The sequence below is a fragment of the Bison bison genome, unplaced genomic scaffold (genome assembly GCF_000754665.1).
Source record: "Bison bison bison isolate TAMUID 2011002044 unplaced genomic scaffold, Bison_UMD1.0 scf7180017864508, whole genome shotgun sequence".
In the NCBI taxonomy this organism is placed as follows: Eukaryota; Metazoa; Chordata; class Mammalia; order Artiodactyla; family Bovidae; genus Bison; species Bison bison.
Genome location: NW_011495064.1, coordinates 14917845 through 14934800, shown reverse-complemented (window position 1 = coordinate 14934800; position 16956 = coordinate 14917845). Strand labels below are relative to the sequence as shown.

The 16956-nt window shown below is 46.2% G+C and overlaps 1 protein-coding gene across 2 annotated transcripts in view; it reads left to right on the top strand.

The window, feature by feature from the left end:
• Window positions 1–16956, top strand: part of XDH (xanthine dehydrogenase) — a 60148-nt gene that overhangs the window by 39357 nt on the left and 3835 nt on the right. For both annotated transcript variants that reach the window (XM_010829803.1, XM_010829804.1), the window contains exons 22-34: window positions 402–535; window positions 907–994; window positions 1933–2019; window positions 5377–5568; window positions 5746–5891; window positions 6971–7052; window positions 7766–7861; window positions 8497–8625; window positions 9250–9324; window positions 12234–12286; window positions 14224–14338; window positions 14978–15043; window positions 16610–16798. In XM_010829803.1, the coding sequence (XP_010828105.1) occupies window positions 402–535; window positions 907–994; window positions 1933–2019; window positions 5377–5568; window positions 5746–5891; window positions 6971–7052; window positions 7766–7861; window positions 8497–8625; window positions 9250–9324; window positions 12234–12286; window positions 14224–14338; window positions 14978–15043; window positions 16610–16798 (1452 nt within the window). The remainder of the gene's footprint in view (window positions 1–401; window positions 536–906; window positions 995–1932; window positions 2020–5376; window positions 5569–5745; window positions 5892–6970; window positions 7053–7765; window positions 7862–8496; window positions 8626–9249; window positions 9325–12233; window positions 12287–14223; window positions 14339–14977; window positions 15044–16609; window positions 16799–16956) is intronic.

Below are 16956 nucleotides of genomic sequence, written 5' to 3'. Positions count from 1 at the left end.
GAGATGATCTGCAGTGGCTCAGCTAGTCCTCATTTCTCTATTGTGTGTAACATGACAGTGGTTGCCAGTGTTTTTGGCAACTGGTCTTACCCTCATGACCCACCAGTTCTTGGCTAAATGGAATGGGTTTTGACCCTGATAGTATGCTGTGAACAGCTGCTTACCCCTCTGAATAAAACAACTAAACAAGTATGTGAACTCAGTGTGCAGTAACTGATGTGTGCCGGACCCTGGCACCACTACCCAAGGGGTGCCCTGGGACAGGAAGGGGATTCTTGAATCAAGGAATTTCAGAATTCACAGCAATAATTAGGCTTCTGTGTGTCAGGTAGGCTCTGGGTCAAGCATGAAGAAAGTCCTGTGATGCATTCACTGGGAGTATTTTGTTCTTTTGCCCACAGTCCTTTGTTGCAAAAATGTTGGGGGTTCCAGTAAACCGGATTTTGGTCCGAGTGAAGAGAATGGGAGGAGGCTTTGGAGGGAAGGAGACCCGGAGCACCCTGGTGTCTGTGGCTGTGGCCCTGGCTGCATACAAGTGAGTTCCAATGGGCTCTGGGGAGAAAAATAAGGCTGCCTCTGCTGGGAAGACTTCCTGGGTTTCCTTTGTTGGAAAGTAGATACCTTTTGCTTGGAATTTGCACAGCCCTCTGTTTATAGAACTCTTGAATATAGGGGTGAAGGCAATATCCCCTGGCTCATTGTGTCCATGTCTTATCTCCTCTATCTGGCTGTGAGTACCTTGATGGCAAGGACACAGCCCACATCCCATAACCCACACCTGTATATCTCTACCTTGTCCAGCATAGTGTTCTGGTGGAGAAAGAAGGCTTCCTTGCAGTTTTTATCCCTGAGACTCACCAGGCTCGGTTGTTGCAGAGATTTCTCACCCTCTTGTGTCTCCCTCAGGACCGGACACCCAGTGCGCTGCATGCTGGATCGTAATGAGGATATGCTGATAACTGGCGGCAGACACCCCTTCTTGGCCAGATACAAGGTTATAGATGTCAGGGGTTGTGCCGGGTGGGCAGTGTCATCTGCTTAGGAAACTGGGGATGAAGATTCAGGGATCCTGGGATACACTCTGACTTTTGTCATGATAACCGACAAAGTTCAAAGAAGAAATAGCAAAGAGAGAAATTCAAATAAGCCAACAGCAACATAGGAGGGTAATGCAGGCCAGCTCCCAGGAGATGCCCCGGGTTGTTATGCACAACTTCTGTGAAATTGCTGTGGTCCAAATCTGGTCTTTGTCCACTCAGGCTCAAACACAATTTATCAGCAGACCTGGGGTAAATCCATTCTGCAAAGTGGTCTAATGTTAATGTGCTATAATCCTGGGAGCCCTCCTCTTTGGCCTCTTCTGACTTCATTCCATGACTTAACTTACCAAAAGAAACTGTTTTGCTCATTCCCAAATTCTTATGGGCTCCAAGCAAGTAACTTGGTCTTTTAAGGTTTCAGGCTCCTTGCTCAAGAAATGGCCTGTCAGGGTTTGTGTGTCTAGTTCACAAGAGGTTGGGGAAGTGAAAGCATGTTCATGCTTGTGCAAAGTGTAACTTCTGCTATCTGTTGCCCAAAAGCTATGGGGGGGGGGGGGGTCTCTGGTTCCTCTCCTAGTTTCTCTTCCCAACATTTCCCTCCCTGACCTGTCATGACCAATGGTCTCTTTTCTACCTCCTCACTTCTGCTGGTAGAACAGAAGCCAGGAGCAGAGAGGAAAAAGGACGAGTACAGAGAGAAGGGTCCATCAATGGGAGATGTTAGTTCCTTTCTTCTTTGCCTGTGAAGTCTGCGGATCTCTTAAGTTCTCCTTTATTTCATGGTGTGGTGTCTTATTCTTTCTGTTTTTTTCCAGGTAGCTTAAGTGGGAGGAGATGATTAGAGACAGACAAAGGAAGGGAATTACTGAGAGCTCACTCTCCTTTTTACCAGGTTGGCTTCATGAAGTCAGGGAAGATTGTGGCTCTGGAGGTGGATCACTACAGCAATGCCGGGAACAGCCGGGACCTCTCTCACAGTGTATGTCAGACCTGCCCCTGCATCCTGGGGTGACTGGGAAGTCCATGTTATAGCATGGATCATTCCTTTATTCCTTTTTATTGATGAAGAATATTCCATTGTATGAAAGGACCATATTTTGTTTCCCATTCACCACTAGATGGACAATTGGGCTGTTTCAACTCTTTAGTTTTTATGGACAATGCTGCTTTGAATCTTCTCATATGACACAGATTTTTGTCATTTTGAAAACTAACAAAGTTACCTTGATGGTACTATCTTTAAGATTTTTAAATCTTAGCTTTATGACTATATTAGTTATATATGTATGCTGCTGCTGCTGCTAAGTTGCTTCAGTTGTGTCCGACTCTGTACGACACCATAGATGGCAGCCCACCAGGCGTCTCTGTCCCTGGGATTCTCCAGGCAAGAACACTGGAGTGGGTTGCCATTTCTTTCTCCAATGTATGAAAGTGAAAAGTGAAAAGTGAAAGTGAAGTCGCTCAGTTATGTCCGACTCTTCATGACCCCATGGACTGCAGCCTACCAGGCTCCTCCGTCCATGGGGTTTTATAGATTCCTGTAAAAAAGAAATTTCAGAAAAACAGAAATTCTCTATTATTCCCACTTTGGACATGCTAAGGGCTTCTCTAATTGGCTCAATTTAGAAGCTTTATACTTCAGATCTAGGGTAAGAAACTGTTCAGAAAAGAAAACATTTCTAGTAGTCTTACTAACTATAAAGCTTGCTTCTTGATGTTATAGGAAAATCAGGTTGAGAAAGATACAGGGCTTATTCCCAAAGATTTTACAAGTGTTAAAATTCAATCCAGCAAATATTTATTGAACCCCTAGGGTGGTGACATAAAGAATATGACATTGTTTCCACCCTCAAGAAGGTTACAATATGGTGGAGACAGATAATAAAAGACAAAATGAAATAGAAGTACAATTGAAAGTACTAAGGAAAGCAAAAAATGGAATTGAGACACATGAAAATCATCTAAGATGACTAAGACTGAAAAGTAACCTGTGGGAAAGAGACTACAAATGGGGAAGTAAACTAAAGTCAAAATGAAACAAACAAATAAAAGCTATCACTTAGCTCATCAAAGAGATGAGACATTACACTTTAAAGAAAGAACAGAATGCTATTAAAATTGAGCAGTCCAAGAATAAAACTGAAGTCTTGTGAATTAAAACTGTGAAAGTGAAAGGGTTGAAAGAAACTGAAGACACACTCTTAAAAAGGAGGAAACAATGCAGAAAATAGTAGAGAAAATACAAGAAAATCTGAGGACCCATCCAGGAGAGCCAAATAATAGAAGCTTCAGAAAGAAAGAATAGAAAGAAGAGTGAGGAGGAAAACTGTTAAGAAGGAATTCAAGAAATTTCCCCAAACTGGTGGGCATACATTTTGAGATTAAAAGAGCCCATCCAGGAACCAGCACAATAAAGGAAAATAGACTTATGGTAGTTCTTTTCCTAGTTTTTTAAGGAATCTTCATACTGTTCTCCATAGTGGTTGCATCAGTTTGACCGATGCATGTTGATGTATGGCAAAAGCCTTCACAATATTGTAAAGTAATTATCCTCCAATAGAGTAAATAAATAAAATTTTTAAATATTTTTAAAAATTAAAAAAAAGAAAATAGACTTATGCTAATTTACATTATTGTGAAATTTCAAAAACCTGGGGACAAAGGAGATTTCACAATTTTCAGAGAGGACAAAACCAGGACTCATTTCAAGAATTGAAAAGGTATTGATAAGATTTCTCAGTACTGGTGAGCTAATGATTTCAAAATGCTGAGGGTAAATGAGAAATTTATTTCCAACCTGGAATTCTATATACAGCCAAATCATGAATTAAAACTGAAAGCAGAATAAAGACATTTCAGACATGCAAGTTCTCAAAAAGGCACCTCTCTATATACTCTTTTTGGAAAGATTGAAGGTTGTACTCCAATAATATGAAGGTGTAAAACTAAGAAAGGGGAAGACATGGAATCTAGAAAGAGGAAATGCAATGTGGAGAGAGGCAGAAGGAATCATTGGGATGAATTTGAGGGGAAAACCCGTGAGTGACAGCTGAACAGACGCGTCAGACTGTAGCATGCCAGGCTCTTGTCCATGGAGTTCTCGAGGCAAGAATACTGGAAAAATACCATTTCCTTCTCCAGGGGATCTTCCCAACCCAGGGATCAAACCCGGGTCTCCTGCACTGCAGGCAGACTCTTTACCATCTGAGCCACCAGGGAAGCACCACCACAGAAGCCTGGGGCAGCCAATTTAAGTGAAAGTTGGTCAGAAGGCTCCAGAAACAATGTCTTAAAAAAGATGAGACTTGATAGAAAATCAAATATGTTTGAACATATTGAAAACAGTTTTTTAGAAATATGTGCATAGAAAACAAAGCCAAGGTAAAAAGTAAAGATAATTATTAGCTCGAAGTGGGAAATATTATCAATAAAGAGATTAGTAATTCTAGCATAACTCCAGGGTTCAACTGTAAGTGATGTTTACAGAATTATTACATGGACGGTTAATCAGATCAATATATAACTATATAGGGATGGTGGGAGACAGGAGGCCGGTGTGTACAAAGAGAAAGAGGGTTGGGGCGGGGGTGGGGGAGAGAGGACTAAATCCTCCTATCCCATGATGGGAAAACAGTATAAAAGTCTAAAACTGAACAAGAAATGGAAATGTAAACACATTATTTAGAGACGTGGAAGACAATGTAAACGACTGGCAGAGTAAGTGGTTGCTTCTGGGGAGTGGAAGGAGGGGCTGCTGGTTTGCATTACATGTCTTACGAAAGTATTAGATTCTTAGAACTATTTGTAGTACAAGTTTAATGGGAATAAAATCACCGACTTTTTTAAAAGAGGCAAATATCAATTCCAACTAGAGGATCTGGGAGGGGCTTCCTCATGTGGGAGCCGTAATGGGAATTTTAGCAGGTGGATATGGTGGGGAGGGGCTTTAAGGTGAGAGTAACAGGCTATCAGAAAAGAGGATAAAAGATATACTGGGGAAAGGTCAGAAAGTGTCCTGAATTCCACACTTAAAGATATACAGACTTTATTCTGGTGTTAACAAGTGGCACTCTGAAGCAAGTGCTTGACTTGCTATGATCTTACCTTTTAGTATGAAGCATAGATTAGAGGGAAGAGACGCAGGCCAGGAGTGCACTAAGGAAAGTGTTGTGATATCCCAGGAAAACAACACTGTGGGCCCAAAGAAGAGCGGTTGACTGTGGGGCTGGCAAAGGCAGGGGTGGCTGCAGACGTTGAAAGCTCGCCTCCTTTTTTGAGGAGCCAATGAGATACATGCACTGTTCTCTCCCAATCTGGTTTCTTGTGTGTGCTTCAGATAATGGAACGAGCTCTATTCCACATGGACAACTGCTATAAAATCCCCAACATCCGGGGCACTGGGCGGCTGTGCAAGACCAACCTGTCCTCCAACACGGCCTTCCGGGGCTTTGGGGGGCCCCAGGCTCTGTTCATTGCCGAGAACTGGATGAGCGAAGTTGCAGTGACCTGTGGGCTGCCTGCAGAGGAAGTAAGCTGGGAATTTGAAGGAACAAGTCAGAGGGGCTTAGCCTACTTTGGATTTTGGACATCTCCGTTGGGGTAGACAATGGGCAGGCGCCTGGGAGGGGCGGGAAACTCCACTTCCGGTTACGCCCCGCTGGTCTCTTGCCACGGCCATGGCCTCAGCGTCTCTCTGCTTGGGAAGGTGCGGTGGAAGAACATGTACAAAGAAGGGGACCTGACCCACTTCAACCAGAAGCTTGAGGGGTTCAGCGTGCCCAGGTGCTGGGATGAGTGCCTGAAGAGCTCTCAGTATTACGCTCGGAAGAGTGAGGTCGACAAGTTCAACAAGTAAGCGCCGTGGGGGAGGAGCCTGACGTTCTGGGGTTCTCTAGGGTTTCAGATTTTATAGCCCTTTCGCTGAACTCAAAATAAGAATAATAACGTAGTAGATAACTGAGACGGAGAAGGCAATGGCACCCCACTCCAGTACTCTTGCCTGGAAAATCCCATGGATAGAGGAGCCTGGTAGGTTGCAGTCCACGGGGTCGCTAGGAGTCGGACACGACTGAGCAACTTCACTTTCACTTTTCACTTTCATGCATTGGAGAAGGAAATGGCAACCCACTCCAGTGTTCTTGCCTGGAGAATCCCAGGGACGGGGGAGCCTGGTGGGCTGCAGTCTCTGGGGTCGCACAGAGTCGGGCACGACTGAAGCGACTTAGCAGCAGCAGCAACAGATAACGGAGAAGGCTGCTGTGTTTGCTGACTCATCCATGGCCATCTCTTTGAGATCCTGATATGTTCTGCAGCCCAGGGGACCCCGGGTCACAGCACTCAGGATCATAGCAGTGTGGTACATTTTCGCACTTTTGTCTGCCTTCTGGGCAGACGATGCTTTGGCCCAGGACTAAGAACACCATAATTATGTGCCTGCCTCTGACACCAATCTATAAATGTGACCTTGGTAGTCACTCCATCTTCTTGGGTCTCAGCTTCATTATCTGGAGAGTAGGGATAATTGTGCTGGCCTCTCTCTCACAGAGTTACTTGGATAAGCAAATATACAGCACAGAGGAAGTATTATCAGCAACAAGCCACAGTTATTTCCTGGCGTCATCACAGTCCAAGACCACCAGAGCGCTCTGACCCAATCCTGATCCCTCTCAGGGAAGCAGAGTGATGACTCTTTAAGGTCGAGACTTTCAAGGGTGGACCTTGTTCCAGCTCCACTGGAGGATCCAGAACCCAAATGCCCACTGTTCTCACTTTGTCTGCCCAATCGAAGCACAATTCAGTTATGACCAAGACTGAGTGGGCACTTCCAAGGACGCCTTGTTCCAATTTTACAAAGATATTGCATGAAACATGTCCAATCTGACATGAATATGGTGGAGAAGTTACTATGAGATTTTTTTTCTTTCCTCTAGGGAGAATTGTTGGAAAAAGAGAGGATTGTGCATAATTCCTACCAAATTTGGAATAAGCTTCACAGTTCCTTTTCTAAATCAGGTAATTGCTTTGTATAATTTTGTCCATCTTCACTGCCCTGGGGTCCCATTCCCCTTGTTTGCACTGTTGCAAGACTTCCCAAGTGGCACAGTGGTAATAATGATCTGCCTGCCAATGCAGGAGACACAAGCGATGCAGATTTGATCCCTGGATCAGGGAAGATCCCCTGTAGTAGGAAATGGCAACCCACTCCAGTGTTCTTGTCTGGAAGATTCCATGGACAGAGGAGCCTGGCAGGCTACAGTCCATGGGGTTGCAAAGAGTCAGATATGACTGAGCACGACACAACAAGAACATATTGTCATGGGAGCAGGGCTGACCAGAGGAACTCTCTGCTGTTTAATCTGTACATCCCTATTGGACCTGGGGTCAATGCCTAGTTATTATTTTCCTGACTATTGGACTATGGACAGCTGCTCTGCCTTTCTAATCCCATCTCTTTGTCTAGAGAAGCGGGACAAACATATATGACTGCCCTCCCTCTGAGGATGGGTGACAGAGAGAGAGATTTTTTTTTAAAGTTTTGCAAACTACTGAAGGTCTATATTATTAAATCATGAGATGTATACTACTTTGATATTTTTGTCTGAGGTTTCTATTCAAAATGCTACTGCTGGTTTTCTTTTTCCCGGGCTCCAGTACTTTTGGTCCCGGGCCTTAAACTGAGTTAGGATTTGCTGAATTTTGTGTTTGGCATTCTTCTCTTCCCTTAGGCAGGAGCCCTGATCCACGTATACACAGATGGCTCCGTGCTGGTGAGCCACGGGGGCACAGAGATGGGCCAAGGCCTTCACACCAAGATGGTGCAGGTGAGCAGTCTGGAGACAGTGTCCATCCTCCCCAGCACCGTGATGTCTGGGGGAAGTATGATGCTGTGAAAAAGTGAGCATTGCCACATCCCAGAAGCAGAGGCAGGCCCAGGTTCTGGCCCTTGCCCAGCTGCTTATTTACATGTGACCTTGGGCAAGCCTGCTCCTCCTCTTGGCCTCAGTTTCCCCATCTATGCAAAGGTGTTGGTGATGATTCGGGCCACTTCCATCACCAGCACTTAAGGGCTCTGTGCCCGTGTGTAAGATGTGTGTTAAAGGTAACTGGCTTCCCTCACACATATGAGACTCCTCTCAGTGGAGCTGGATTAGAGTTGTCACACCTGCTTGGCTTGTGGGCACTGGCCAAGCTGAATCTTTTTTAAAGCCAGGGTTAGTTTTAAAAAGGCATTGTTCATCACCATCAGGTTTCTGAATATTTTGAATCCAACCAAACCACTCCATAAAGTGTTACTTCAGATTCAGACTGATGTGAGAACATCCCAGCCTCAGTAGAATTGTGGTTTATGAAATTATTTTCTTGCCTGTTAAGAGTGAATCTGAATCCCACCTTGGGGAGAAGGCAGCCAAGCCCTGCCAGGGCCTTCCCTAGAAGGTAGTGTCCTCTTTGTTCGCAGGTGGCCAGCAAAGCTCTGAAGATCCCCATCTCTAAGATCTATATCAGCGAGACGAGCACTAACACGGTGCCCAACTCCTCTCCCACGGCCGCCTCCGTCAGTACCGACATCTACGGACAGGCCATCTATGTAAGGAGCCTCGGGGGCTGCCGAACTGAGGGCCAGCCCCAGGCAGGGGTTCGGGAGAGTCCCCGGATAGGAGCTGCAATGGCTCCCTTGCGGGCTTGTGGCGATGGCCGTGCCTCTGGTTCTCTTCACCAGGAGGACACCAGGCTAAAAGAGGGGCCCAGGAACCATTACCACTTCCATCAAGGCCTGGAAGGATGAGCGTAGAGGGGGAGGGGAGTTGGAGGAATGCAGGGGATTCTGGGAGGACACACACCCTGGTGGTAGAACTGAGCAGGAGACAATGGATCGAAATTGAACCTTGATTGGGGGTCAGCCAGGTCATCCCCGTGCTTCCCCCACCTCAAGGTGGGTAATGTCATCAGACAAAGGAGTTTGAAGGGAGAAGGCACCTCCTTAGGGATCCTTCAGCATTTCCCCCTCGTGTCAACTTCAGGACTGAGTCGTGAAGTGCTCTCTGCACAAGGGCAAGTGGCTCCTACCCAGGGCCTGGAACATTCCTGAGAGGGTGGCATGGCTGTCTGAGTGGCACTCTGGGCACAGCACTGCTTGGAGAACCTCAGGATTTTGCTTGAGTTGGGGAATGCAGAGGACTGATGTGTCTGCCATGTGGGCTGTCTTCTTTAGGAAGCTTGCCAGACCATCCTGAAAAGGTTGGAACCCTTCAAGAAAAAGAATCCTGATGGCTCCTGGGAAGACTGGGTAAGTTTGCAGACAAAAGAGAAATTAAGAGCAGGGTTGTGTCCCCGACCCTGGGCAGGAAGAGGAGGTCAGGATCTAGTCACAAAGGCAAAGAGAAGTTGAGGTGTCTGTATGCTTTCACAGGAGAAGCAAATGTTCAGCCTTGCTGACCCCCTTCTCTACAGCGTTCATAGTTGAGGGAAGTCACTTGAGAATTTTTGATCCAAGATCTTGACAGCCCTGAGGGAATTGGGGGTTCACCTGCCCTGAGCATCATAAGATGGGGGTGACTGCTACTCCTGCCTTACTGAGAATTCTCTCAGAGGTCATCCCATGTCCCATTCATCTGCAGTCTTAAAGAGTCTCAATTTCTTCAAACCTCCATTTCTGAGAGGGCTGCCCCAGGAGCCTCCTGCATTACCCAGCTCTGGAGTCTGGGTCCACAGAGACTCTTGTCTGTGAGGGAACAGGGAAAAAGACATTGTGTCCATGCTCAGTCACTTCAGTTGTGTCCGACTCTTGGGGACCCCGTGGACTATAGCCCGCCAGGCGCCTCTGTGTGGGATTTCCCAGGCAAGACTACTGGAGTGTGTTGCCACGCCCTCCTCCAGGGGATCTTCTTGACCCAGGGATTGAACCCGTGTTTCCTGCTTGGGAGGAAGATTCTTTACCACTGAGCCACCTGGGAAACTCCAAAAGATGTTCCCCACAAATTTATATCATGCCTGTGATTTTAGGAGTGATACGAGCACTCATGAGAGGAATGAGCCCAGTTCTCTGATTTCTGGTTTAGAAGCCTGCATGTCAGAAACCCTCAGAGGGAAACTGCCAGGAAGTGTCTCTCAGATGGGAGACTCAGCTCCGCCCACAAGCAAACATGCGATGGTGGCCCCACTTGACCTTCCCCTCATGTTCCAATGAAACGACTGGATACAATAGTAACCCATAAAATGTGACCACACATGAACCAACTCAGATTGTACAAGTCTCCCTCAAAACAGTCAAAGAAAATAAGCTGTTTCTCCTAGACCTACTCATCTTACTGTGCCTCGCACAACCTGTCCTTCCCTGTCCACACTCACAGATACCACGTGAATGTGGGTTGATTTTGGTAGTGTGGGTTTTAGCATGGATTTGTAAGACAATGTCAACGTTTTCAACAACAGTCTCTACAATCTGTTGACCTGGGCATTGTCTTCATCTACTGGCCATGTAGTCCAGTGTTCCTTATAAGCAGGTAACCCTCCAAAAGGGTTTTATCAGAAGAGTGTGATTGGGACATGACAGGCATCAAAGCTTTTTAGTGTCTGTACTGTATTGAAAAAGGCAAGCTATTACTGCCACCACTACTATCTATGTATATATCTGATGTCATATAGCAAAGACCCTAGAGAAATTCTTTCTGTAAACTTTAGTTTTCTCATCTGTAAAATGAATGTAATAATAGTACTGATCTTACAGGGTTGTACTGAACACTAAGTAAGGCAGTGTCTGCAAAGGACTCAATAGCATCTTTTATATAGTAAAGTCCTTGGAAGTTGACAATGATCATGATGCAAGCTACATCAACAACAAATTAAATTTAGAACTGTGAATATTGAAAGAGAGAGAAGGAATAAAGAAAGGAAGGAAGAATAAAATAAAAATTTATTATGTAGTTGTTGTTCGGTTGCTAAGTCGTGTCTGACTCTTTGCAACCCCATGAACTGCAGCACACCAGGCTTCCCTGGCCTTCACCGTCTCCTGGAGTTTGCTCAAACTCATGTCCATTGAGTCAGTGATGCCATCCAATTATCTCATCCTCTATTATCCCCTTCTCCTTCTGCCCTCAATCTTTCCCAGCATCAGGGTCTTTTCCAGTGAGTCAGCTCTTTACATCAAGTGGCCAAAGTATTGAAGTTCAGTTTCAGCATCAGTCCTTCCAGTGAATGTTCAGGATTGATTTCCTTTAGAAGTGACTGGTTTGAGCTCCTTGCAGTCCAAGGGACTCTCGGTGAGAGTCTTCTCCAGCACCCAGTTCAGAAGCATCAATTCTTCAATGCTCAGCCTTCTTTATGGCCTCTCACATCTGTACACAACTACTGGAAAAACCATAGCTTTGACTATACACACCTTTGTCGGCAGAGTAATGTCTCTGCCTTTTGATACACTGTCTAGGTTTGTCATAGCTTTCTTCCAAGGGGCAAGCATCTTTTAATTTCATGGCTGAAGTCACTGTCTGCAGTGACTAAAGAGATAGAATGGATGGAGAGGTGGACAACTTTATTAATAGAACACAAGTCTAATATGTTAAGTAAGGAATGAGCATTGTACAGAGTTGCTGTTATAATGGCCAGAGTAGGGAGTCATCACAGGAGAGGTGAATGAAGAGGCAAGCTTGAGCTGATTGTTGATGAAGCAAAGGATTTTGACAGATACAGCAGAGGAACCACATAAATGAAGGTGCAGAAGTGTAGGGATGAGAAGGATTGGGAGAGAGTTAACGCTGGAGTTTTGATTTGAGTAGCAATGATGTGTGGATTACTGGAAGCCATGGAGAAGACTGGAATCCGTACTGTCAGGCATTTGCTCAGTGGCTCTGTACACAATGCAGAATCATGGAAAGCTCTAGAGTAGGTAAGTGACAAGGACTGTGTGGTGTGTTAAGATGATCCCTCTGACTGGACTGGGCTACATGGCAGGGCGGGAGGCGACTTGAGGCTGGAAGACCAGTTAAGAGGCTACTGTGGTGCTCCAGGCTTCAGATGACCAGGGCCTAGTGCAGGGGGTGGTGGTGAAGAGCAGGAGGTGCCATGTGGAAGCGAGAGTCACTATTGAAAAAAAGCTGATCAGCTTCCAGGTGAGGAGGAGGAGCTCATGAAAGCTTGGTGCCGGGCCAGGGTTTCTGGAAGCCATGCTTCCCCCTTCCTGATGCCATTCCCTCTCCTCAGGTCATGGCTGCCTACCAGGATAGAGTGAGCTTATCTACCACTGGGTTTTACAGGTAAGTAAGGTGCTGACCTTGCCCCTCTCACAATGAGTTGTCATCCTGACCTCTGCAGGCCCCTCCAGCGCTGCACTCTATCAGCCTTTGGTCAGGAGACAGCAGGTCCACCAAAATGCTTCTCTCTCCAATGGACTGCCACTAACTTCAGTGTATTGAAGGGGCCCTGAAATACGTGAGCTTACCAAACTATGTGCCAAAAGCATGAGCTATCATATCGAAAGACCTCTGTTCTAGTTCTGGTCTTAAAGTGTACCATTCCATTGGGGGGTCACTGGTCCCTCTCTGAACCTGTCTCCTCTTTTATGACATAATGGGTCGGTCACCAGCCATGCCCCTCAGCATTCTCCTGTAAGAACCAGGGGCGTCTGGTGTTCTGAGGGTCACCCGTGTGTATTATTTGTGCTTTGCGTCAGATTGCTTTAAGCAGGCTCTCCTGCAAAAGAATGAGAGGAGGATCTAGAGCACGTGGTCTTGTTACAAAATGTAGAGTGGAACATAAACTGGGATTTAGAAAAAAGCATCTTCTGAAACTTGAAAATTCAGTGAGACCCTGTTTCAGCAGAGGCCTTGCCTGTCTGATCTAGAAGCTGTGAAAAGAAATGATCATATTTACTGTTAGCCATAATGTTTTAGCTTTCTCTGGGAAATCTAACTAAGACCTTTTCTTCCACGGATCAGTGGATGTGCAAAATAGTTGGATGTTTACTTTAAAAGGTCTTGTGTGAAAATTTATAAATATATACACTATATACATAAAATAAATACACATATGTATTTTTTAGGGCAAAGCAATGTTTTGCCAGTGCTCCCTGGTTATGTAATATTTGACTTACACAAACACAAACTAATGAAGATTTTCTTATAAGTTCCTATTTCATTGTTAGAGTTGATAGAACTGGAGTTTTATCAGGGAACACCCAGATGAACTTGATAAGGTTAGAGGTCAAAGAACATGGCCATCTCTTGGGAAAAGACTTTTCCCTCAGCCCTGTATTGGTTTTGTTTTCATGCAAATTCTTATCACATCAGCTCACATTATTCTTTCTGTGTAAGGTATAGAATAGCTCAGGTACAGAGTGCTATAAACAGAGAATACATACACACAACTAATGTAGCTCATGCAAAATTGGAATCATAATATAAGATAGTCAGGATTAAAAAAAAAAAGTCATGTTGATATTTGGCAGAGAACAAAATTCTGTAAAGCAATTATCCTTCAATCAAAATAAAGAAATTAAAAAAAAAAAGAAATGAACCAAGTCTAAAACCTAACACCAAATGCTAGAATAAACTTGCTAGTAAATTTTTAAAAAGGAATAGAAAAAAAAGAAAAAATGTAAAAAAGAACATCTGCTTTTTTTTAACAGCGCTTTGCTCAAATCATCTCTTGAAACTTAGGAGGGGTCCGTAGATGAAGAGTAATACCAGGTGGCTGCACCCATGTTGGTACGGGTTACTGATCTTGTTACCTTTCACCTTGAGAAAGGTGAGCAGCCCCGGGTGAGCTTGTATGAACAGCCCAGGAGCCAGCCCAGAAGGAACCTTTGGTTCTGAGCTCTTGAATTCTAATTCAGTAGATCCTTTGGAGCATGACTTGCACGTCCTCCATGAGCTCAGGCAAACTTGTCACCTCTGTGTCTACCACATAGAGGCCGGCGTGCTGGGACCCTGCACCGCTCAGCTCTGCAGAATGATTCATATGAAGGCCATTGGCAAAATGGAGCAGAGACAAGGGGCAAGATGCTCAGCCGTGCAGGGGTTTCACGGACAGGTTCAAAGTGCTCAGAACTCACAGACTTTTTAAAGAACAGCTGAATAAAAAATAAAGCCTTTAGGGTCTTAAGATTTTATGGGACAAACTCTTTGTATGTGTATGAGTTGGGAGGGGGGACATGTCCATCTTATTCATACGCGATATTTTCTCTTCTCCCCAGGACACCCAACCTTGGCTACAGCTTTGAGACCAACTCAGGGAATGCCTTCCACTATTTCACCTATGGGGTGGCTTGCTCAGAAGTGGAAATTGACTGTTTGACAGGGGATCATAAGGTGAGAAGTTTGCAAAACGTTAGAATGAAAGGGGAAAAGAGAAACTCTAAAACTGTAATACAAAGAGCGGAGGAATGAGCTTCCTGGTTGGGAAAACAGTGTGCCAAGTCGTGGCTTGGCAAACTTCCTGAAAAGAACCCAAAACTAAATATTTTAGATTTTCTGAGACTCTGCCTCAGTTATTCCACTCTGTCTTGTAGTAGGAAAATAGATATGAATGTATGCAAAGAGATGAGCATGAATGTGTTCCCACAAAATGTAATTTATGCACCTGGAATGTGATTTTCATATCGTTTTCATGTCACAACATATTCTTATTATTTTTGTCAGTCATTTAAAACCGTGAAAACCATTATTAGCTCACAAGTTCCACAGAAGCAGAGGACGGGCTGCTTTCAGCCCATAGGATGTATTTGTCACTGCCTTTCTTACATGACTGACCTGGACTCAGGTTCAAAGCCCCAGGAAGCTGGGTGCCTGCCCCTCCTACTCACACTGCTGTCTGAGGGTGCCTGGAGCTCTCTGCTTGGGAAAGAACTATTCCTATTGCTCTTAATAACCTAAGGGTTGCCCTGACCCATCTATTATTCCATACATCCCTTTCTTCTCAAACTGCTTTTGTTGTGCTATCCACTCTAGAACCTCCGCACAGACATTGTCATGGATGTTGGCTCCAGTCTGAACCCTGCCATCGATATTGGACAGGTAAGGCTCCTGGGGGATCAGGGTGGTGAGGGACTTGGCCACCGATGTGCCCCACTGCCTCCTAGGATCCCTGGCCACAGTGTCTCCCCCGCTGTTATTTTTAAGGAGGTCTGAGCATGGTGCCAAGTGAGTCCCCCTGAGAGTGGAATTTAGTGGATGAGAGTCCACCCAATTCCTGAGGCAGAAGACAGATCCACATGGATAAACTTGAAAAGGGCATTCACACGGCAGAAAGCAAGATGATGGGCAGTGGGAACACTGAATATTCAGACACACACGTGGCACCGAGGGGAGTGAAGATCGAGTTTGAGTTCAGTGTGCAGGCAGTGGGGTCTCAGGGCAGAGGCATCTTCTCCCTCTTTATTCCTCTTCCACTGATGATGGCTGTTGTACTCTAGCAAGTAAATGCTACCAAGCCTGAGGTTGTGGAGAGTCCACCCCAGGTTCCAGCAAGAGGAATAAAGGGATGGCTGGAAGAAAGTCACTTTGGGAAAATATGAGAATATTGAGCAGAGCAGGTAGAACAGAGTCAGGGGGAGAAATCAAGAACCGACGTATCGAACATGCGGTAGAAAAGGTTCATTGTATTTCCCAAAACTGGACAATCACTGAGTATATAGAAACTTAGTCATAAAACTGTTTCTTAAGTCATTGAACAGCGGTGTGGGGAGCCCCTCCTATGGGCAGGCACTGAGCTTGGCATAGCAGACGCAGAGATGCTCAGCGTCTGGTCTCCCTCTGAACACACTTGTTTAGCCGTGATGGTGCCACATACCATGATTCTGAGCAGTGAGGCTGGGAGAGCAGACACGTGGGCCAGCAGAGCGTGGTGTGTGCCCTTCAAGAGATCTGTGAGCTGCAGCAGGGACCGTCTTCTCCCAGAGGGCAGGCAGGACTGGGAGTTCAAAAAGCCTGGAATCTACTAACCACAAAAGTCCTGTCTTGTGCTGCGTGCTTAGTCGCTCATTTATGTCCCCCTCTGTGCAGCCCTGTGGACTGTAGCCCGCCAGGCTCCTCTGTCCATGGGATTCTCTAGACAAGAACACTGGAATGAGTTGCCATGGCCTCCCCCAGGGGATCTTCGCAACCCAGAGATCGAGCCTGTCTTGTGGGACTGCCCCAAAGTGCATGGTCCCTCTCAGTACACGGGGGGTAGTGGTTCCCTGAGGGACACCCTCAGCCACCATCACCCCACGAGCTCACTTCTCAGCTCGGGGGTGCCGTTTCTCCTGTGGCATCATGGAAGGAACATCTGCATCGGCCCTGAAGTAGGTTTCATAGGAAATTACGCCTACCACTGCCTGTCCCGCTCCTGGAACCGCTGACAAGTTCTGAAACCGATTTCAGTGTCCCTGCCTTTGCTCTGCCTACACCAATGCTGGCAAAGGCCCAGATGGGTTATCCCAGGCTGGGGCAGGAGCCGGGGAAGGAAGCAGTAGGGGGCTGTTTGCAGCTTCTCTCCGGTTCGCCTGGGCAGGTGGGCTTGGTGCCTGCTGTGGAAAGCAGCACCTGTCTTTGGATGGGGGGTGGGAGGCAGGGTAGCCGTGGTTTCTGTCTGTCCTGCAGGTGGAAGGGGCGTTTGTCCAGGGCCTGGGCCTCTTCACCCTGGAGGAGCTACACTATTCCCCTGAGGGGAGCCTGTACACCCGCGGCCCCAGCACCTACAAGATCCCCGCGTTTGGCAGCATCCCCACAGAGTTCAGGGTGTCCTTGCTTCGCGACTGCCCCAACAAGAAGGCCATCTATGCCTCCAAGGTACTATTGCCCTGGGTCTGTGCTGCCTTCCGGTCTGCATTGTGGGAAACCACCCGCCATGGGGGTCTGCAGGGAGCTCGCATGGAAGAGAGAGAGAAGGGCCTGGCAGGAGCCTGGGGCAGATGATGGGCGGGCAGGGCTGGAGGTGCGTTGAGGGG